This window comes from Ictidomys tridecemlineatus, chromosome 10 (genome assembly GCF_052094955.1).
Source record: "Ictidomys tridecemlineatus isolate mIctTri1 chromosome 10, mIctTri1.hap1, whole genome shotgun sequence".
NCBI lineage: Eukaryota > Metazoa > Chordata > Mammalia > Rodentia > Sciuridae > Ictidomys > Ictidomys tridecemlineatus.
In genome coordinates, this window is record NC_135486.1 from 121,474,369 (window position 1) to 121,496,661 (window position 22,293).

The 22,293-nt window shown below is 54.9% G+C and overlaps 1 protein-coding gene across 2 annotated transcripts in view; it reads left to right on the plus strand.

The window, feature by feature from the left end:
- The first annotated feature begins 1,412 nt into the window (after positions 1 to 1,412).
- Positions 1,413 to 22,293, plus strand: part of Galnt17 (polypeptide N-acetylgalactosaminyltransferase 17) — a 355,262-nt gene continuing 334,381 nt past the window's right edge. Inside the window, exon 1 of one of the 2 annotated variants that reach the window (XM_078023947.1) lies at positions 1,413 to 2,751. In XM_078023947.1, coding sequence (XP_077880073.1) covers positions 2,514 to 2,751 — 238 coding nt within the window. In that variant the 5' untranslated portion in view covers positions 1,413 to 2,513. Of the gene's footprint in view, positions 2,752 to 20,458; positions 20,559 to 22,293 lie in introns of those variants that run through there. The other variant, XM_078023950.1, reaches the window with a different exon arrangement.

Below are 22,293 nucleotides of genomic sequence, written 5' to 3' on the forward strand. Positions count from 1 at the left end.
GCAGAAGGTGGATACAGGGGTCCGGCAGGGTTGTCCCTTGGTCTATCATCTGCAGATCAGATCGTTTTCTCCAGTCACCTTTCTGCACAGCTGTCCAGACTTCATTGGATCTAAACATAAAATAAAGCTGTCCCCAGGTCTGTGGGCCCTCCTATCTGAAGGCTTCAGTGCCACCCGAAACTGTGATGAAACAATGTGTCATGCTTTGCTCTTCTTAACCTGTTATTATAGGAGTGTGGGCTGTGCCCCTTGTGATGGGTGAGGAGCGCTGTGCACCTTTCCGCCCCTGTGACAGCTTCCATCTGTAGTGGTTATAATGACACCTGACTCAACTGGGTATTCAGTGGGATAATCTGAGGACCTCATCTGCCTCTGTGCCTGTCATGCCAGAACTGCTTGGTAGCCCAGATTTCTTCCCCCACTTCCCTCCTACCCAACATGTGTGGTAAAAAGTGTCTTTCATGGGGCTTTTCATTTAACTACTTTGTTTCCACTTTCTTTTAGTTTATATCAAGCAAACACCATGAGGAGTCTATTGGATGGAGTTCCAAGAGAATGAAATAAAAAGAGGGTTAGGTTTTTAAATGTACTTTTCTATGTTAAAAATCAATATTTGAAATAACAAGCAAAACAACACCGGTTCGCTTAGACAAACACCAAACAGGAATAGAAATCCAATGAGATGGAAATGATGAGGCTGCTGGTGGAAACCACCAAGTTCATTTGGTTTTACTGTCTAATTTTTATTAGTTGGCAGCCTGGTTTCTTTTTCAGGCCTAAGGAATTAAGTGGATCAACGAGGGGGTTTGGATTTCAGTATTTGGAGCTCCTGGTTTTGGAAGGAGGAAGAGGTCATGGAAATCCAGTAGCCAAAGAAACACGCTTCTTGTAATAAAATGCCAACCGAGGTGCGGTGGTCACAGAAACGGTGACAGGGACGGTCAGAATTCTCTCCCGGAGAGAACCTCCCCGGCCCGCTAACGCCGGGCCTGGCTCGGAAAGTCACAGAATCCGTGTCTCCAGGCCAGATTTTCCCTCTAGCCATTCCTGGCCACGCAAAGCGGAGCTGCGAGCACACAGAAAGGGATGTCTTCATCGCCAGCCGGGATGGAACGAACCCGCCCGCTTGGGGAGAGCTGAGAACCAGGGTCCCTCCGGCGCCGGCCGCAGCCAGCATGACTTGACCGCCCCCATCCCGCGCGGTCCCCGCTCTCCTGGCGCCCCCACCCTCTCCGGGTGCGCGCGCACGAGCCGGCGAGCCGGGGAGCGGTGCGCCCAGCAGCCTGCGGGCGGCGGCGGCGACTGGCTCGCGGGGAGCGGGCGGCCGGGGGCGGCGGAGGAGGAGCCGGCGCCGCGGCCGCTCCCCTTGGGCCGCGCCCCGCCCTCCGTCGCCACCTGCGCGTCCCCTCCGGGCTCTCCAGCCCCAGGGTAGTGGGGGCTCTCGGTGCCGCAGCGGCGGTGTCACTGCGTCCGCCAATTGGGAGACTAGGCGTTTGGGTCCTTGGGGCGCGGGACGAGCCGCGCGGCCCGCTCTGACAAGCGCTGGGTGCGCCGGCGCGCGTCCCTCCCCGCCGCGCTGCCCGCGACGTTTTGGGAGGGGGATCGAGAACTGCTGTGACTTTTGAGGTCCGACTCCTCCTTCCGGCCAGCCTTGCGACGCACCAGCTCCGAGACAGGCCAGTGTGCCCGGCAGGCCCCGAAAGCTCCCTGCGTGGTGCCGAGACTTGGAACGTGTCCGAGAGTCCGCGGCGCTGTGCGCGCTGGTGAGTTTGCGGGTCGGGCGGGGTGGCCCCGGCGCCAGGGACGGAGAGGACGTCGCGAGTGGCCCAGGCCCCCGAGTGCTGACCCTACTTTGAGAGTGATTGAGACTTGGTCGTGACTGCGGACCTGCGAGGATGCAGGCGCCGGGTGCGGGCTGTTCCTCCGCCCGGCGTGATGGAGCGGGCCGGTGAGCGGAACAAAGGCACCGGCCGGGAGGAGCGGATCTTCGGCTGAAGAGCGCGGCTCGTGCGCCGCGACGGCTGCTTCGGGCGAGGGTGGTGGCTGTGTGGCTCCCGGGGTGGCGCGCTCATCCGCGGGCAGACGGCGAGCCCTGAGCCCGGCACCTGCGCGCCGCTCCCTCCCCGCTCCGGACTAGCTGGGTCTGCCTGCCCGCCGGCCCGGGGTTTGCGGCCGCCGTGGCCCAAGGTTCAGAGGCGAACCCCTTGCTGGTGCATAGAGACCCTCCACCCCAGCCCCGACCTTTCGCCGCCAATCCTGGAAGGGATTGCGCTCTGTTGGCTGAGCAGGCGTCTTGGGGAGCACTTCTGCAGACCCAGTGCTTCCATGTGAGCAACTGCGCTCTCTCCCGACCACTCGTCTCTGCTGCCGGAGCTTCTCCACTTGGGGCCAGCAGCGGCTGGGATCCTCGCCCGCCGCCAGGTGTGTGAGGCTCGCACAGCCCCAGGCTGTCCCGCGCCTCACCGGAGTCTGAGGGGGCGCGGGTCCGGGGCGAGGGCCGGCCGGGTTGTTTGATGGCTTCACTGAGAAGAGTCAAAGTGCTGCTGGTGTTGAACTTGATTGCGGTGGCCGGCTTCGTGCTCTTCCTGGCCAAGTGCCGGCCCATCGCGGTGCGCAGCGGAGACGCCTTCCACGAGATCCGGCCGCGCGCCGAGGTGGCCAACCTCAGCGCGCACAGCGCCAGCCCCATCCAGGATGCAGTGCTGAAGCGCCTCTCGCTGCTGGAGGACATCGTCTACCGGCAGCTGAATGGTAAGGACGCGCTGGCGCCACGGGACCGCTCGGGCGGGCGGTCGTGGGTGAGCTCCCGGGGCTCTCTGCGCTGCGCTCTGTGGTCCGCACTCCAGGGGCTCAGCGCGCTCCCTCTTACCTTCCCTGCCCGGTGTTGGGCAGGAGGCGAGGGCTGCTGGGAGAACAAACGCTTGCTTCTTTTCTGTGCCCCACAGTAAGTTTGGTTTTAGCTTGGAAACATGTCAATGCCGTTGGCGCCCGGTCCCCGCATGCCAGGCAGGAAATCATTCCTTGGTGACTCCAGCCAGAGCGCAGGAACTGGCAGAACAGCCAACTGGGACTGGAGGCGTGGGCCGATGTCTAGGGAGAAAATGCTGCTTGAGCACTGCATGTAGTGGGGAGCAGAGCCGGTGTAGGGGTGGATCAGCGGCTTGAGTGTCTGCAGAGTCAAGGCCCCAGGTGGTGTAGCTGATGCCCTTCTGTAATAAGTTGAATGGATGTGTTTCTCTGAAGGCGAGCTGTGCAGCTAATAAGGAGTACTTCCTGCTGCCTCAGTGGAGGCTGCTCTTAAGAACACTCCCATTTCTCATCCCACGCTGCTGCAGAGGGACAACTGCTGAAGTTCCCCCGCAGTCCTGGGAAACAGGTGTTCAGAGGGTAGCAAAGTGAGGTGTGGCATCCATCTGTGACAGTGGCCAGAATCTGCCTCATCTAAAGTGTTCTTAGGGAGAAGGGGGAGACTTTTAATGTTCCTTGGTTACACCCAGTCCCAGGGACTGATGGTCATTGGACACTTGCTGTCCCCAACATCGGTATTGCCTAGTTGAATTCAGGCAGCTCTGCAGGATCCTAGATGGGTTTATCTAAGGCTCCTCCCTTCCTGGGCTCCTAACTCATATTCTCACGTGGCAGTTCCAGAACTTCAGATGATCATAAAGATAATGCTGATAAATGATGGGTGGGATTCTGCTGTGTGCCAGGTACTGTGCAAAGACATCACGAGTGCATTATCTCAGAACGTCCATGTCAGTCCAAGGTGGTTCCACCCCATCCCTATATGGGAAATGAAAAAACGAGGCTAAGTTGTTCCGAGTCCTGCCGTTAGGAAGCAGTGAGGTTTCCAGTCAGAACCCTGCGTCTGGTTAGCCACACAGCCTGTGTTCTTGGCCTATGATGTCCTTCAGATTACGAGGTTTGCTGAAAATAGAAATATGTGGAGGGGCAAGTATAGGTGGGACCTGTGTACTGTTAGGGACCATACTTAACTGTTTTCACTGTTGTGAGAAGGGATCAGCCCTGCGGCAGGTGGCAGGGGACAGAGAGGAGGAGGAGGATGCAGACTGTTCTCTTCCTGCTCTCTGATGTTCCCCTCTGGATGATTCCAGGGAAGTTGTGGTCAGTTCCTTGCTCACAAGAGGGCCTCAGGGTCTTTCTGCATCAGTCAGGAAGCACCCAGGGGATGCCTTGACCACCATCTGCAGTGTGAAGCAGGTCTGGCCCCTGCCCCTTGCAGGTGGTGTGGCTAGGTGTGGGGGAGCCCACTGGAGCCTTGAAGAAGCTCTTCTCCCAAGTGTCTAAAACCAAAATGAACCAGTGTAAACAAGACCCCACAGCTAATTTCTGGAGGAATCAGAGGCTTAGTAGACCTCATGTTTGGCACAGATACCTGCCATAGGTATGTCCCCGGAGCCCAGTGGACAGCCCAAGTCCCTGACTCTTGGCTGAATTCAGGGACACTGGCCACTTTGTGGTCAGTTTCTGTGGGGGATCATTAGCTGTGAGACAGCCACAGCCCCCAACAGGACTAATAAAATCCTACATGGTATTTCCTAAGCGTAACAGGCATAATGAATCCATCGAGTCTCTGCAGTGTCCCTCTGAGCCTGCTGCTCTTACTCGCTCCAGGGCAACTTGCTCACAGTGATCCAGCCAGTGAATGATAGGGCTGGGAGTTGACCCTGGACCATCTGGCTCCAGGATGGAGGTTCTCAGCCGCTGCACTAGAGTCTGATCTTTAGGGTGCTTCAGAATCACTACGAGGGCTTGATAAGACACAGATTTCTGGGCTCCACTTCCCAGGTCTCTGACTCAGTAGGTCTGGAGTTGGGCCTGGGAATTTACCTCTAACAAGCTCGTGACCGGGACCATGACCCACTGCTCCGTGCTCTCACCTACATCACGCAGAGCAAGGGCAGAAAACTCTTTCATGGGCCAACCCCAGCTGGCTGGGGCTTCTGAGAAGCTGAGACTTGTGTCCAATGGCTGGGGGTCTATCTCGTGGGCTTCTGCCATGGGAACGGTTCTCATGTTGTTGAGTTGGGGGCTGTGGGGGTGAGGGGAGGCTGAGTGTTCTGGACTTCCAGCCTCCGAAAGGAGCTGGCAGGAAGGCCCAGTCCAGAGCTTTTCCTGGGCAAGCAAGGAGCTCAAGCTGGGCCTTGGCAGATGTTACCCTCCTAGCCGCCGGGTGTAATTTGTAGTGACAGGAAACCTGGAGGAAAAGCGCAGGGCAGGTTCCCGTAATGGAGAGGACCTCCCTCTCCCTCCCCACCCTCCAGCCCTCCCTCTTCTGCCTGTGCTTGTTTGGTTAATGCCTGTGGCTGTGCTGTTTCTGCATGGAGGGGCCAGAGGAGGAGGAGAGGCTGCCCCTCCCTGGGGAGATGGCCCCTGGCGTCCCATGGCTTTTTGCTCTGCTCCTGTCTGCACCCATTGCCACTGAAGGAGAGGGAAACCTTGACCTCAGCGTTCCTTATTCCTTAGCTCAGACCTGCAACTGGGCTTCTGGTAGGAACTTCCAGGCCTCTGATGCACAGGAGAGATGGCCTCTTAGAAGCTGCTCAGTCCTGTAGACTTCGGAGGCTCCAGGGGAGGCTCTGGGAGGGCCCTTTCCCTGCTGTTATGTGGCCGTCCCTACTGCCACTCCTTTGATGGCAGGGAGGTTGTGTTGGGCCTGCTGAGAGCCAGGGGTAACCCAGACTGCCTCCGAATTGACCCCTCTGCTGAGACCTGCTGCCAAGGCCTGGTGTCCTGCTTTTTGGGAAGCAGTTACAGGTTGTCATCCTTTCTTAGTACAGGCGGTGAAGGACCTTTTAAAGAGAAAGCTGAGAAGCTGGTGCTGAGAAGCACAGGTGTGAATTAGATGTTCTCTCCTCCAGAATCTCCCTCACAGCTCTTCCGTTTCTTCCATCAGGTCCCCTCCCCTCCTCCTTCCTTGGGCCTTTATTTCCTGTACCTGGACTCTTGTGGCGCTGTCCTTTGACTGAGTGCTGTGTCTTGGTCTCCTCTCTTCTGCTGGGCACACAGTGGCCCAGCTCTCTGATTGGAAAGCAACCACTTCCAAGGGCCCCCGCACCTTCCAGTGGTTCCTGTGTCCTAAGGGATCCCAGTCCCCTTGGAGGCTGGCAGTCGGTGCCTGCCCATATAGTGTAGGGGCATGGCCTGTGTTCTTACCCCAGCCAGACTCATCTGCTTGCTGAATACCCTGAGTTGACCTGGGGGTCTCAGCCTCCACATTACAGCCCTGGTCTTGGAGCTGTGCCAGGGGTCCTGGCTTGCTCTGCTCTCCTGATCCCTTCCCCAGGTGTCCATCCTTTTTAGGCTTGGCACAGGTCACCTTCTGGGGGGTGGGGGTTGTTGCAGGCTTCACTGTCTGAGCTCTTGCTGTCTGAGTGTTTGAGGCTTGGTCAGTGGCCTGCACTCCTGTGCCTTGGAGTTTCGAGTTCTGAATGAGACGACAGGCTCCGGAAGGGCTGGAACCACACTGTAGACTTCCATCCCTCCTCCACCCCTCAGCACCTTCCATGGCATGTTGGACGAAATGTGGGCCCTTGACCTTGTTGATTGACTGGATGGGAGCTGGTTTTAGGAAGTAAATGAAAGCCAGAGGAGATAACCTTCAGCTCCAAAAGGCTGGGTTGGGTTGGGTGATGTGGGGAGGGGAGAGAGCTGGAAGGACTTGGCTAGGAAAACTGAGTACTTGGAAGCTGTGCTGCCTGTGCCATCTTGTCTGGGCCATCTTGATCCCATCATGTACCTCTGCCATCTCCTCTGTACCATATTGCCTGCACTGTCTTGCCTCCGCCATCTTCCCTCTGCCATCTTCCTCCGCCATCTTCCCTCCGCCATGTTGCCTCCACCATCTTGCCTCCGAATTCTGTCCTTCACCATATAGCCTGCACCGTCTTACCTCTGCCCTCTTGCCCCAGCCATCTTGCCCCCTACCATCTGGAGTCTGGTGTAGTCTTCATCTTCCTGGCTGAAAGGAACCAGATCCTTCAAGGAGCTTGGAAGTGAAGCAGTCAGGTTAGGCACCAGCAAATATCAGTGCTTTTTAAAGTGGATTATTTAATGATATGAATATGGGTTGATATTGCTTTTTGTAGTGTAAAATCAACTCATTGATTACAGGAAATAATCAGAGAGAACAGAGAACTTGGTTAAAACACTTTTAAGTTGGTGGCGTGTAGTTTTGCGCCAGCATCAGGCATCAGGGGCAGATGGTTTTCCTGCTGGATTAGCAGGTAGCTCTGTGCAGGCCTGTAGCTCTCCGTTGCCTTTCCTGTCACTTTTGGAGGCAGTTGCTTATTCTCTTGTTTTAGAGATGAGGAGGGAGGGGAGCAGGGAGGCCATGTGGGTTAGCCAGGGAAGCCCAGCCCCTGAAGGACAGGACCAAGACTCATGATCACCACGGCACTTTCCCTGCGTCCAGCCCCCTCCCACGTACAGGGAAGCTGGAGGGCTGTGGGCTTCATTGTCCCACCCTTCTCAGAGGACCCAGCACAGTGGCTCTGAAGGGTGCACACCAGCGCTCCCTCCCAGAAGCCCAGGGCAGCTCTGTCATAACAGGAAAAACAATCGATTCAAGTTAGGGTCCAAATTTAGATTTCAGAAGGATATTGAGTCAAAGTGGAGTTGCTTGAAGAAATTGAAAATCTATGGAAACAGAGAGAAATCAAAATTACCTGTCTCAGTCCTGCCCCGAAGCCAGGCAGCTAGAGTCAGAGCCAGATGTCCCTGGATAACTCCCTGCACCCTTCCCACCTCTGCACAAGCCAGGCTCCTGGGCAAAGAAGGAAAATGGGCACGGGGCAGAGGAGGGGTAGCACCTGGGCCTCCAGGGTGGAGGCAGAAAGAAGAGGAGACCTCTCTTCCTGGATGGCAGGGCCTGCCCCACGCTTTGCCCCCTTCCTGCTGGGGCTGTGGGTGTGCCTGTGTAGACCACGGGTGCTGAGTGGTACCAGGATTTCCATGGGAAGGTGGTAGGAGGGAAAGAGGGCAGGGAGGGTGTTCATGTGACCTCAGCCACAGGGCCTGCTGAGGGCCAGGCCAGGGTTCTGGAGCGTCCATCAGCAGAGCCTGGTGTCCTTTACCTCCAAGGACTCAGCATCTGGTTGCAGCTGGCCCCTCCTGGAGTGGTGGGGAGTCATGCTCTCGGACAGCCCTGGGAGGCGGGCACATCTGTGTTGGCCAGTACCTGTCACAGGCACCCTGCCAGTGGGGCAGCTGTCGCCTGCCCAGCCCAGAGGTAGCCGGAGAGGCAGCCAGAGTCATTCTTGCTGAAGAAATCCACCCCCCTGACCTTTGGCTGGTGCCAAATCGGGAGTGTTCTTTGTGGACAAGAAGGCTCAGCAATTAGAGCTGAGGGTGAGAGCAGCAGAGGGAGCTGGGCACAGCAGGGTCTGTCAGCTGGAGGGACAGCCTGAGATCAGGGCGATTAGGAGGAAGGCTGTGGATGTGGGCATCCAGACAGATGGGGCTTGATTGGCACTTCTGTCACCTTTTAATGCTGTGACTGTGGGCATGTCTCTTCCTTCTTGGGCTGTGAATTGGGGTCGTGGGCTGCCAGGGTGAATTGAGAGTCAAAATGCAGAGCACGTGCGTGGGCTCACTGGACGTTTGAGGGAGGCTCAGCTCCACAGAGCAGGAGACCTGGTGCTGCTCCCCCCATATCCAGAGGCCTGGAGCTGTCCGGGCCTGAAGCAGGTGCCCAGGTGCATGGATGGCTGGTGGTGCTTGGCAGCCTGAGCCTGCTCACCAGCATCTGATGTCCGTCTCTAGTAGGTCCAGCAGGGTCCTTTCCGCTCTCGTTTTCCTGGGCTGAGTCTAACTTGTGGTCCTTCTCTTTGCCTGTGTGGGAGGTGGAACTCTTCCCTTCCTCTCCTCCTCCCCTTGCTTACAGTGCTGGTGGCTTTGGGAGGTTGCTTTTGAGGCCCAGGAGGAGAAGTGGCAGGCTTCCTGCCATGTCCCCTCACCTCTTTCCATGGCTTTAGTTACCTGAGGCCAGTGCAGTTAAAAGTACAGGAAGATATTTTGAGAGAGAGGAAGAGGGAGGAAGAAGAGAGAGGGAGAGAGAGAGAGAGAGATAGATCACATTTACATAATTTTTATTATAGTTTGTTATTCTGTTTTTTCATTAGTAGTAATTATTAATCTCTCATGAATTTATAAATTAAGGTTCATCACAGTTATATGCTTAGGAAAGAACGTGCACCCTATTGGGCATGCTGGCCAGCTTTCTGTTACTATAACAGAGATACCTGAGATAAGTCAACTTGAAAGAGGAAAGGTTTATTTTGGTTCCTAGTTTTGGAGATTGCTTTGGATGGGGTACCATATGCCATGGTGGAATACATGGGGTGAGCATGCCTTTTCACCTCATGGTGGGCGGGGAGTGAGAGAGGAAGAGAACAGGGTTCCACGGTTTCCTGGAGCCCTAGATGGAAAGACCCCTTGGAGTTTGACCAGGTGCACACCAGGTCCCCAAGTGTGCTGGACTGGGTATGCAAATACAAGCCTTGAGCAGACACTGGGTAGGCATTGGACCAGCGAGGGCTGGACTTGCACAGGGGCACCAGGAAGTCCTGACATGTGGGACACAGAGCCCAAGGGGGCAGGTGTGGAAGTTCATCAGAGGAAATGGAGGCTCCTGGAGCTGGGAGGCCTCAGACTCAGGGTGGGGGACCTGCGTGCAGGCAGAAGAGGGCTGGGCAGTAAGTGAGGTGGCTGGCGGTGGAAGTTGCTCAGGGGACCAGGCGGGGGACTAGTCCCACCAGGCTTGTAGACCCAGGCTGGTTTGGACTAGGCCGTCGCAGGGGCTTCAGCTGATGCTGTGTTAGGGCTTTGTGCTTAGCATATGGAGCAGGTGTGTCCTGAGGTCTGTGGAGTTTGGGTCCAGGACCTGCCATGCATACCAAAATCTGGTGACATCTAAGTTCTTACATTAAGTAGTGCAGTCTCCATGTAGGATTTACTTATGATCTCCTGTGCCTTCCTTCCCTCCAGATTCCCTACCTGATCCAATGCAGAATCTCTGCAAGTAGCTGTGTTGTTTAGGGCACCTTCGAAAGAAAGCAACTCTGGGCTGGGGTGTAGCTCAGTGGTGGAGGCTTGCCTAGCATGGGGAGGCCCAGGTCCATCTCCAGAACCCCAAAAGAAAAAGGAGGAGGAGGAGGAGGAGGAGGAGAAGGAAGAGGAAGAGCAGGAAGAAGAGGAGGAAGAGGAGGAGGAAGAGGAGGAGGAGGAAGAGGAAGAGGAGGAAGAAGAGGAGGAAGAGGAGGAGGAAGAGAAGGAGGAAGAAGAGGAGGAGGAGAAAGAGGAAGAGGAAGAGGAGGAGGAAGAGCAGGAAGAAGAGGAGGAAAAGGAGGAGGAGGAAGAAGAGGAGGAGGAAGAGGAGGAGGAGGAAGAGGAGGAGGAGAGAAAGAAAGAAGGAGGCTCTGTCCCTGTTGAGAACAGACACAGTTCCCAGGGTATTCTGATGGCTTCTGGGCTGCCTGGATGCAGAGCCCAGGGCCCAGAAGCTGTGGATGGAAAGGGCTGACCCCAGGGGGCCTGTGGTGCTGCCCAGCCATGCCCAAGCGCAGGATTCGGCACTCTCTGAACCTGGCCTGATGCCCACTGTGCCTCCCTTGGAAGCCTCTGCCTTGGTCACCTCCAGAAGCAGGAGTTGGCAGCTGGCATGGTTCCATTTGGAAAGTCAGAATCAGCCCTGGGCGGCTGGGCCCTGCCCTTTCCCTGGGGTGGCCCCTTCCTGGGCTCCCAAGGCTCTGAAGCCTTCCGAGGCACAGCCCCAGCATGTCCTCTTCCCTGGCTCCCAGGCTCCTTCCTCCATCCTCTGGAGCCTGTGGGGATCCTTGTGGCTTCCCCAGGACCCCACCTCCTGTCCCCATGGCAGTCCTACCTGGAACCTGGCAGGCTCTTCCCAGCTGGACCCTTAGCCTGGCCATGCAGCCCTGAGGATGGGTCTCCCTCCTGTGCCCTGTACCTCCCAGAGCATCTTCCAGAGAGGAAGTGGGATGGGCTGGAGGGTTCTCTGGAGACCTGGAGAGGCTAGAGGAGTGGCAGGACTCCATGGTGAGACCCTCTCATCCCCTAGCCCCACTGTCTGTCACAGAGGACAAGAAGCTGGCTCCACCCAGCTGTGACCCCAGCAGCCCACTTCATGCAGGCTGGTCCAGCTGTGGTTGCCACATCCCGGGGCCCACCTGGGGGTGCTTTCGGAGGCCTCTGGGCTCTGGGGCCTCCAGACCTTGTGGACAGGGATGGAGAACCAGGCCCTGGGTGGGACCCACTGTCCTCAGCAGCTCCTGGGAAGTGCAGAGGAGTATACTCTGCACAGTGGCCTTCAGCTGGATGAGCAAGAGCCATAGTCCCCTCTGCATAGGTGGCTTGCAGCTGTAGGGACAGGAGCCATAGAGTTGTGGATCAGTTCTCTCCTGTCCTCCCCCTTCCTCCCTCTCATGTCCTCTCCCTCCCTCCCCCTCCCTCTTCCTCTGGGTGGGTCCCCACAGTTGGACAGGTAGATGACAACTAGCTTAGCCCCTGCCGCAGTCCGGCTGCAGCAAAATAACCGGGGGGTGACGAGCAACTTGTGTACATTGATACAGCAGGAGTGGGAGCCGTTTATTGTAGGACAGGAGGGGTATTTATACATTCCACACAGCTTATCTTAATTAACATAAACTAGATACAGCAGTCAACCAATAGGGAATCTCCACACTTAATGGCTCGCTGGCGCCACCTCACAAACCACTCCCTCTGGCAAAATGCCAGGCGCATCCCGACTTGTTTACAGACCCTAACAAGCCCCCATAGAGAAGCCCCCCTTTAATCACGCCCTGTCATTGCTGACTGCAGTGTGAGCCTGGCTGTGCCTGAGGAGTGGGCCACCGAGGAGCAGGGCTAGGACTGGAGCCAGGTTCCAGAGGATGTCCATCCTCACCTTGGATCAGTGCTGGCTGTGAGAGGAGTGTCCACGAGGGTGTCCTGTGGACATGGGTCGTCAGGAGCCGGGGTGGTCAGCTGTTTCTGAGGACCAAAGCCTGTGCACTACAGATTGAGCTCGTGGCTTTGGGTCCTTTAACCGGGATCCTGAGTCATCTCTCCTCCCCACCCTTCCCCAAGCCCTAGTCCCAGGCCCTTCTCCCAGGCCCTCCCTGACCACCTTGTCAGGGCTAATTGTTTCTTCTGGGCTCTCCTGGCCTTGGCAGGGGTCACTCTTAGCCCTTGTTCAGGGCTCTCGGTCCTAGTGCATTGTTGATGAGGTGGACCCAGTGATTTGCAAGACAATAGGCTTTATTCCCCTCTGTCATTTAGCCACCAATTACCCAGCATGGAACCTGTTCTCACTTCACACTCCAGACCCAGTGGTGGCTGGTGGTGGCTGGTGGTGGCTCCTGGTGGCTGGTGGTGGCTATTGGTGGCTGGTGTGGCTAACTTGGCTGGGCATCATGATGTCACACCTCAGGTCAGTATCTCGTCTGGTCTTTTCCTCAAGGTTAGGAGATGGCAGTTGTTGTCCTTGTTGTCATATCTACAAGGGAGGAAGTGCTGTGGGCCGGTGACCACATCTGCTCCTGTTGCTTAGTCAAGAAACAAATCTTGGAGTCTCCCAGACGGGCTCCCACTTTGGCTAGCATATAGGCTGCGGCTGGCCTCGCTTCAAGAGCACAGTTGTTTTTGTGGTGGCCAAAGAGGAGAGGAGGAGTGGCATTTGCACTGTGAGGACACGTGTCTGCCATTCCCTGTCCACTCCCAGTACCATGCGATGACAGGACCATGATGATGCTTGTTTGAGGCAGGGTGTCACCTGTTGCCAGGACGGCCTCTATCTCGCGGTCCTCCTGCCTCAGCCTTCGGTGTGGCTGGGTACGGGTGTGCACCACCAGGCCCAGGCTTCAGTAAATATTAAAGTAAAGCAAGACTCTTGGTTGTCTAAGAAAATCAGTTGCCTAGAATATTTAACTTCTTGGGGATTCTAGTTAACTTAGACCTGGTAAACTTAGATCTCAGAGATTGAAACTACACACATAACTGTCGATTGTCAGTGTTAACATGCACATTTTTTCATCTCTGAAATTAGAATTCAAGTTCTGATCAGTGACACTGTAGTTTAACTGACAGCAGCTTCTCCCTTCTGGGTAAGTAAACTTGGCGCATCTTGCACCTGAGCATCCTGGATTTGATGAAGGACAGTACGTGGTATTTGCCTGTGTATATGTCCACCATGTCTCACCACATGCAGCCATTTTTTATTGAGCATCTAATACATAGACAGGTGATCAGTGGTGACTCTGTATCACAGCCACTTATACTAGTATATCCGTTTTACAGACCAGGAAGGAAAAACTCAGAGCAGTGAGTGGTTGTCCAGGGATCCTGTGCCCTATTCTGTCTTCTGCTGTGAGGTTGGTGCTTACTGACCCCTGGGCTGGGTGAAGTGTTGGTCAGTGGGCAGCTGGTCTGGGCGCTGCCTGGGTGGGTCCTGGGCTGTGAGTGGGATGGGTGGGGGAACCTTCCCTCCCTCACGCAGGGCTAGGAGTCACCAGCGTGGAAAGTTGTCAAGCTGTTAATTCTAGGGCTCTAAATTATGCTGTGTGAGCTTTAAATCCAGCCCTAATTAGAACAAAGTGCAAAAAAAGTGAAATTGATATTAAGTTAATTAAATGGCTTTGCTTGTATTTGCAAGGACATTAGCTCAGCTAAACAGGAGTGCTGACCAGTGCATCGTGCTGATTCTCTCCTAGGGCGCTCCCGCAGGCTGCTCTCCCTGGCCCTGCCCCGTGCCCTGCCCTATGCCCTACCTGCCTCCACGTGTCCATCTTGTTGAGGTCTCCTGGCTCCAGCCAGGCTGAGCCCAGTGTGATCCTGAGATGGTCAAAGCCCAGCTCTGAGCAGGGGCCACACCACCTGCCAAGGGCCCTGGAGTGAGGAGGCCTCAGAGGGGCTGTGTGGTCACATGGGCACCTGCTTCGGGAAGCTGGGACCAGGGGCTGAGGCAGCCCCCTGTAACCGCAGGGCACCTTCTCCCCATGCCCCCCACCATCCTGATGTGTGGCCCAGACCTGGGTTGGTGGGGATGTGGAGGGTGGGCCCTCAGTGTGGCACCCTGCAGGGAGGGGCGTGTCCACTATGATCCCTGTAGAGCAGTCCAGGGTGTGCACGGGAGACTGACTCAGGCTGCCCAGAGCTACCCTTGCTCCAGCTGGGGCTGCAGAGGCCAAGCTGGGCTCACAGAGCTGACCCTTAGCTGCCCTGCAGCTCCCTGGGGCCATGACACCCATCAGCAGAGGCAGGTGGAAGCCATATGGCCTCTGTCAGGACTGCTCCACAGACTCCCGCGGTGCTCTGTGCCACAGCCACCGGCCCCTCTCCCCCTGCTCTGCTTCCCTCCTCCCCTTCCTCTTTCTTCTCCCTTCTCTTCTTCTTCTTCCTCCTCCTCCCCTCCCTCTTCTTCCTCCTCCCTCCTCCTCCTCCTCCTTTTCTTTTTTCCCACTTTCAATGGTGGTTCTGCAGTGCACTTCTCCATGGCCTACAAGGTGGGAGGATTCCTGGTCCCTGATTCACTGTGTGGAGCGGAACCTACCCTCCCTAGCCATCTCTTGCTGTCTCAGGGAATCGAACCATTCTTATCCAGGCGAGTTCAGGCAGGACTGGAACACTCGTCTCCCTGAGCCACAGGACAGGCTGTCCCTCCATCTCTGTGTTGGATTGATAGGATCAGAAAATGCTGATTGAACTTAATAATCACAGGGGTGGTGTGGGTGCTTGGATTGAAAGCCACCTATTTCGAAGCTGGCATCTGTATTTGATCTGCTGCTGGCTGTAAAAAGACAGTTTTGTTTACAGAATGACGGAATGATTATAATCATCCCTACTTATGCTCCTTGTGGAGCTGAGGAGTAAGTACTGAAATATAGCTAAGTTGTTTGCAATTATAAACAACCAAATAATATATGCATTGTCCTTATTACAGCTTCTGCTGATAGGAATTGGCATTTTTCAAGATGAGAGAAACCAAAAAGGTTAGTTTAAGAATTAGCAATTAAAGAAACCACGGTCTTTGCTGCCACTGCATTCTAAATCACGCAAACGGTTCTGTTGGTGTGAGTTCCACCGTCTCCTTTAGAGCAATTACGGAGATGCATTCTCATGATAAAAATGGAGTTCAGTCGGAGAATATTTAAGAGCTCTTTAATGATGTTAAAAACTTTGTTAATTTGTCAAGTTCTTTTAAAATCCACTTCATTTTTTTTTTCCTGCCTACCCATCTTCCCTGCAACTGGTCTGATAACAGAAGATTTGAGAACAGAGGCTGAGATGACTATTAAAAAGACACAAGTCTCATGAAATACCTTCTCAAGAGTTTTCCATTTGACTTTATTAGCTGAAGGTGAGCGTGCAGGAAGACAGAACCCTTGGGCCGTGTTTTGTGCACAAAGCTATTTGGGGAGAAAACCAAGGCGGAACAGCAGCTGTAATGGGTGGTTTGGATTAAACTCTTTCTTCCAGTGCCCCTCAGGGGCTGGTGTGCATGGGCCCTGGGGAGGAATGTTTTGTTTAGGCTTCTTCATCTTCTGTCTCTATATGCAAATACCAGCCAGCAAGCGGAAGCTAGCGAGTGGCTTGTGATCCCCAACCCCTGTCCCTGACAGCATTACCTGTTGTTCCAGCTCCTTCTTCAGGACACTATGATCTGTGCATCTGCACAAGTATGGGTTGGTGTTAATGGTTCACATTTTCATTGGTGAGTGAGTTCATGAGGGCCCCTCAGGAATGGTTCTTGAAAACCCACTCTTCAGGAGAGAAAGTTTGACACAGCACTGAGTTCCAGACAAGAGTCAGAGACATGGCCTTGGCCTTCTAGCTCCCTCCCTAGCCGCCTGACCTGGAGGAGCTTTCATGCAATAGATTAAGCAGCAGCTTTGGAGTTAGATGGACTCTGTATTAGCTTTGTATTACTGTGACAAAATACTTGAAGAGGAAAGTTTTGTTTTGGTTTGCAGCTTGGAGGTTTCAGTCCATGATTGGTTGACCCATTGATTCCGGGCCTGTGGCGAGGTAGCACATCATGGGGAGCCCAGGGGCTGAGGGAGCTGCTCATCTCAATGCAGCTGAGGAGCGGAGAAGAGAGGAAGGGGCTGGGGTCCCACGATCCCTTTCAAGAGCGTGTCCTGGTGACCCGACTTCCTTCCACGAGACTCCATCTCCTAACGGTTTTGCTGGCTCCTGACAGTGCCACCAGCTGGGGCTGAGCCTTTCACTCTGAGCCCGAGCCCTTGGGGTCATTCAGGAGAGAGCTGGGGCGGGGCATGTCACGGAGCTGTGGTGAGCCCTGTCATCCACTTGGTAAACAGTAGCCACTCCTGCGAACAGGACCCGAAGGTGTGAGTGAGGTGGGGTTTACAGAGTCTTGAGTGCCTGCACACAGAAGGCCTGGGCAGGGGGCTGATGCTGTAGTGCTGGCCATCGCTGCCATGGCTGCTCCTTGGGTCAGGACACCCAGCCCCTCCCCACTCCATTTATTCCCGTGAAATCCTGGAAGCCCTGGGTGCTTTAGGCACTGTGATTTTGCGGACAGGAAGCACGGCTAGGGATGCAGGGGTGCATGTCCATGGGAACGAGCTGACAGAGGTGGGCAGACGGGGTCCTTCTGGCAGCAGGGAATGGGCAGTGGCTCTCCGAGGGGTGGTGGTTTTAAAGCACGTCTGCAAATTCTGACATTCTCCCCATAGAAGGTCAAGTTTGGTCCTCCTCCTGTGGATCATGTGCCAGCCTCAGCGACTCCCTTCTAGCGAATAGAATTTGGTGGAAATGATGTTTCACGATTTCTGAGGCTGGACCAAAAAAGGGCATGGAGCTTCTACCCTGTGCTCTCTCTGGGGATGTGTGTCTTGAAACCTGGAGCCACCATGTCAGAGACTGGGCTCCCTAAAGCCAGGCTGGAGACACCACATGGAGAGGGACAGAGGCCAAGAGCCTGTTCCAGCTCCCACTGGCTGTACCCAGCGTAGGTACCAGAGGTGGGAAGGAGCCGGCCTTCCAGCCTCTCCCAGCTGATACCACGAGCCAGCAAAGAGCTGTCCCCTGCCCTGATTTGTGCCTTGTCCAATTGCAAATTCATGAGCAAAATAAATGTAGTTGCTGTTTTAAGCCACTAAGTTTTTATACAGCAATAAATCATTGGAATACCAGGGCCAAGGCCTTAGGCGTACTAAGGGGTTGTTTTCCTAAGTGTAAAAGCTAAAAGACTCCCGAGAGGATGGAGCCCGAGATGCCAACAGTGAGAAACCAGCCACCGCGAGCACCTACTGAGCGCTTGCTTCACGCACCAGGCCCTGTGCCGAGGATGCTGTGTGGGCACCAAAGTCAGTGATGGATGTTTGGGTCGTCTTGGGTTTACCTGCCACCAATGGACTGTGGATAGAGCTGACCGTCAGGTGGGGTCAGGCTGGCCTGCATTTCTGGTGCCCATCAGCTGAGTCTCTGTGCAGTGCTGGTGGGTTTTAGATGGGGAAGGAAGGAAGGTGGCCATTGTGCGAGGCTCCTTCCCGGAGGGCATCGCTGGGCCAGCATGGAGCCACGTGCCTGGTCTCAGGGATGTGCTCCAAGCTCATGGTGCCTCACTGCTGTAGGTCTTTGAGCAGAGAGCACTCGGTGGAGCTTGGTTCTACGGGCTCAGACACTTCTGCTCCAGAACCCAGAGAACTGGTGCTTCTAGGGACAGTTCATGCCGTGAATGTGAGGCTTGCTTCTCCTGGGCGTTTCCCGCATCAGTGGACTGTGGTGCTGGTCTCTGAGACTGTCCACAGCGTGGCCTCCTCTGGACCAAAGATAAATGCTGCCCGCTTCTTTATTCTCAGTAAGAAGAGAGGGAAGTAGAGGTGCTTGTCTAAATCATGGTCTTACAGCAGGAAAACAAGTCAGCATTCCCCAGGTCCCCAGAGTGGCAGCCTTTCTTACTCCATTCTTCTCTTGGAGACATGCACACACACACACACACACATGCACACGCCCACACACACATGTATATGCACACACACATGCACATGCACATACTGCCGGTAGCTTCAATCCTTACTGAAGGTCGGGGATACAGTCCACCAGTGCTTCCCGGGCCTGCCAGAGCTTGCTTCCAGTTACCTGGGGAGCTTGGGAGAAAGGCACCGAGGCCCAGCTCCTTCCTCCTGGAGCTTTGCATTTTAGAGGTACAGGCTGAACCTCCTGAGTCTCAAGACTGGAGATGTAGATTCTCTGAAGTCTGAAGCCTTTTGCGTAATTGGCATTTTGGGGTTTGGATTTTTGGATTACAGATGTTCAACTGGTAAGTTTTAGGCTGAGGTTCCAAAATCTGAAGTCCTGCCAACCCCAAGCACTCCACCCGGATGAGGGACTGGGCTCAGGGACTGTGCTCTTCTCGAGCTCAGGGCGGGCAGGTTCTCAGGGCCTCTGAGGTGGCTGCACCTGTGTTTTGATGTCCAGTGCCCCCACCCCACCTTGGTTTGGTTTCCTGAGGTTTCAGTCACCCACAGTCAGCTGGAGTCCAGCCACATGTGTGGATCGTTCCAGCAATGAGCACTGAGGAGTGGTACGGCCCTGTTGGCCCTCTTCTCATCCCCCTTGGTGCCTGGGGATGGCTCCTTGTTGTGGGGTGGACAGGCCCTGGTTTCAGTTCTGAAGTATTGAGCTTCCTGAGGCTGCAGTGTAGACAGGGTGAGTTGATTTATGAGGGTGTGTCAGCATCCCTCACTCCTAGGAGAGTCTGCATCAGCCCCGTTTCTGCGGGACGTGGTCTTGTGGCCAAGGTCGCCAGTGGTCCCCGGCCCTCTGTGAGCACAGTAGCCAGCCATCCTAGTGCTCCGGGCCCTTGTCCCATGCTGGCTGGGTTGGCTCTTGATTTGGTAAGATGGGTCTCAGAGGCTGCATTCCGTTCTATTTGCTGTGAGCACAGTTTTGATGTTTTTTCAAACATGAGGCTTGCTTCTCTTGGGCGTTTCCCGCATCAGTGGACTGTGGTGCTGGTCTCAGAGTCCTCCCATGCCTCAGTCATTCACAGCTCCCTCCTGTCTCCCTGTTCCTCGGCAGGGCTTCTCCCACCGCAGAGTGCAGCCCTTCTCGCCTGGGACCTGGGGGTTGGCCCTTCCTGGGTGCTATGCTTTGTCCTGCTGAGCAGGGGCCATTCCCTCCCTTATGCATGCTGTTCCCTGGCCTGGATTTTGCTCTGCATGTCTCTCCTTTTGCTGCGAGGGGCCTTTCCTTGGGAAGGAGACATGTCCCTGCCAGCGGTCCCAGGCAGTGAAGGCTGGTGGCTGGCACAGTGGCCACGTGCAGGACTGTCCCTGAGGTGTGACTGTGTTCTGCAGGATCTTCTAGCCTTCTGCGCGGTTTCCCACCTCTCATGGTCCGTTTCCCCTTCAGCCTTCCGAGACTTTCAAGCTGGGGTTCACGGACGCGGTTCCCCTCTCTCTCTCCTCCCAGAGCGTCGTCAGTTTATGGATCTAATAGAATTACGGGATTGCAATAATCAGTGCAGCAGGCAGGAAGAGGTCTGGGAGGAAGTGGATGAGTTGTGGCAGGTGTGCAGCTCAGCTGGCGAGAGCAGAAGCGGGCAGTTTGGGCTAGGGTGCCTTGAAGCCGCAGCCTGGGCACCTGCGCTCACGGCATTTACCAAGGTAGGCATTGCCCCCACCCCGGCCAGTCAGTTAGGAGGGTATCCACGGTGCCCAGGGATCAAGCATCTGGTACAGGGCCAGGAAAAGCACAGTGCAAAGTGGCACTGTCACCACCCCACGGCGTTCACACAACTGCACTTTGCTCGGTGTGTGTAAAGATGGTTGCATCTTTAAGATCCTCGGATATTAAGATTGTGTCCAGTGGGTGCACTTATCACTCAATGTCCTTGTACAGCATCGGGCACCTTATAAAGGCCTTTGTGAAGGTGGCTGTTGTGGCATCTCAACCCAGCGGGTTCACCCAACTCACTTCCCCACCTACTACAGTAGATATGGAGGCTGCTTCCAAAGGTCTGAAATGTCACACACCTTCCCGTGGAGGGTGATGTCCGCCATCAGACAGAAGCAGTGGCGCGTGGAGGGAGTGGGCCAGGAGGTGCGGGCCTTGGAAGGGCTCTGCTGTGCTCCATCTGGCTGTTCCCAGTAGGTCCGCGTTTCCCCAGCCGCGCAGGGTCTTTGTGGGCAGTTTCTGTCCACATCGAGTAGTAGATCCTGTGATTCTGGAACCCTGCTGACATGGAAGTTCACAGCCCCACCTTCTCCTCTCTTGATTGGTGGTGAGATTGCGTATTTCTTCAGGTGTCATTTATTTGCGTTTGTAGAATTTTTAGTTCTGAGTTGAAAGCAGAATGGTCCTGTTGATTAACTCAGCTGTTGATGTGTGTGCCTGTGACCTGCGACGATGAGCTCTCTGCTTAGTGTTGCCTTGAATCTGCTTCCCCAAGGCTCCGCCCTCTCAGATGGGATGGAGGCGCGGCCTCACACTCTCGCAGACCATTCACCTCTGCAAGGTTCTCCCTCATTCTCCACTGGGAAAATATTCAGGTGTGTTTTTCTGTTTTTATTAGAATGATTTGGGGGGTGGCTGCAGCTGTGGCTCAGGGGTGGAGCACTTGCCTAGCTCCTGAGAGGCCCTGGGTTCCAGCCTTAGCACTGCATAAAAATAAACTAACAAAATAAAGGCACTCTGTCCATCTATAACTCGAAAAAAAAAAAAAAAGAAAAAAAAAGAAAAGAAAAAGAATTCAGGGGGATGTTGGTTCTGACTCTTGTGTTCTGGGGGGCTGAGGTTCTGAGCTTGGTCTTGCCCTGCTAGCTGAGCCCTGCTGCCCTTCTCCTGCATCTGAGATTCTCCAGATGCTCTGCACTGCTGAGGATTCAAGATGCCTCCCGAGATGTCCGTCCAGTGTCAGCCTGTGTTGGGAGCCCCGCCGTGTGGTGTTGGGGATGTGACCACATTAGCCCCCACATTTTCCTTCTTATCTTCTGTTTTTTAAAAGATGCTCATTGTGATCCCTCTTTTTGTTCATAACTTCCATTTGCTAAAATTCCTATTTTTGTTTCTGTCTCAAAGACCAGCAACATTCCTGGAAGGAAGGAGCATAGGATAGACTTTCAGAGATTTTGTTTTGTATTTCCTTTTCTTTATAAATATGCTCTTTGATGGATGCCAGAGCTTCTGTGATCTGAACACCTTGCTTCATGCTGTTCTCTGACATTTAGTGTTACAGTGTAGAGGCCAAATCCCCCCATCCATCTATCCATCCATCCACCTATCCACCCATCCACCCATCCATCCATCCACCCATCCATCCACCCATCTACCCATCCACCCATCCACCCATCCATCCACTTATCTATCCACCCACCCATCCATCTACCAATCCATCCATCCACTCATCCACCCACCCATCCACCCTTCCATCCACCCACTCATCCACCTGTCCACCCATCCATCTACCCATCCACCCATACATCCACCCAACCACCTATCTATCCATCCATTCACCTGTCTACCCATCCATACACCCATCTACCCACCTATCCACCCACCCACCCACCCATCTACCCATCCATCCACCAATCTATCCATCCATTCACCCATCCACCCATCCATCCATCCATCCATCCATCCATCTATCCACCCATCCATCCACCCATACACTCATCCATCCACCCATTCATTCACCTGTGCTCCCATCCATACACCCGTCTACCCACCCATCCACCCATCTACCCAGCCATCCATCCATCCATCCACCCTTCCATTCATCCATCCATCCATCCATTCATTCACCTGTTCACCCATCCATCCACCCATCCATCCATCCACTCATCCACCCACCCATCCACCAGTCCGTCCATCCATCCACCCATCCATTTACTCATCCACCCCATGCCTTCATCCAGAAACAGCTACATATGTTTCAAGGCCCAGTGAAAAACAAAAACGCAGGCCCTCATCCGTCCAACAATTACCAACAGTTTTGAGAAGGTAAAAGCAGAGAAGTAAACAGGTGCAGGGCCCTGCTAAGCATAGGGTCTGTAACTGCTTGAAGTCACTTCAAGCAGTTACCTTGAGGTGACACCCAGCCCCTGGACACCTTCTGGGCATACCACATGCTCTGTGCCTCAGGGAAAGAGCCCTGTAGACTCTCGTAGCCAGTTGAGGACATAGGTGAGCTGTCTATGGCATCTTGAGTCCAGGAGGACACGATTGCCCAGAGGAGAGAGCTCCCCTGACCTGGCCTCCAGAGAGGACTTTCGGGAAAGGACAGGG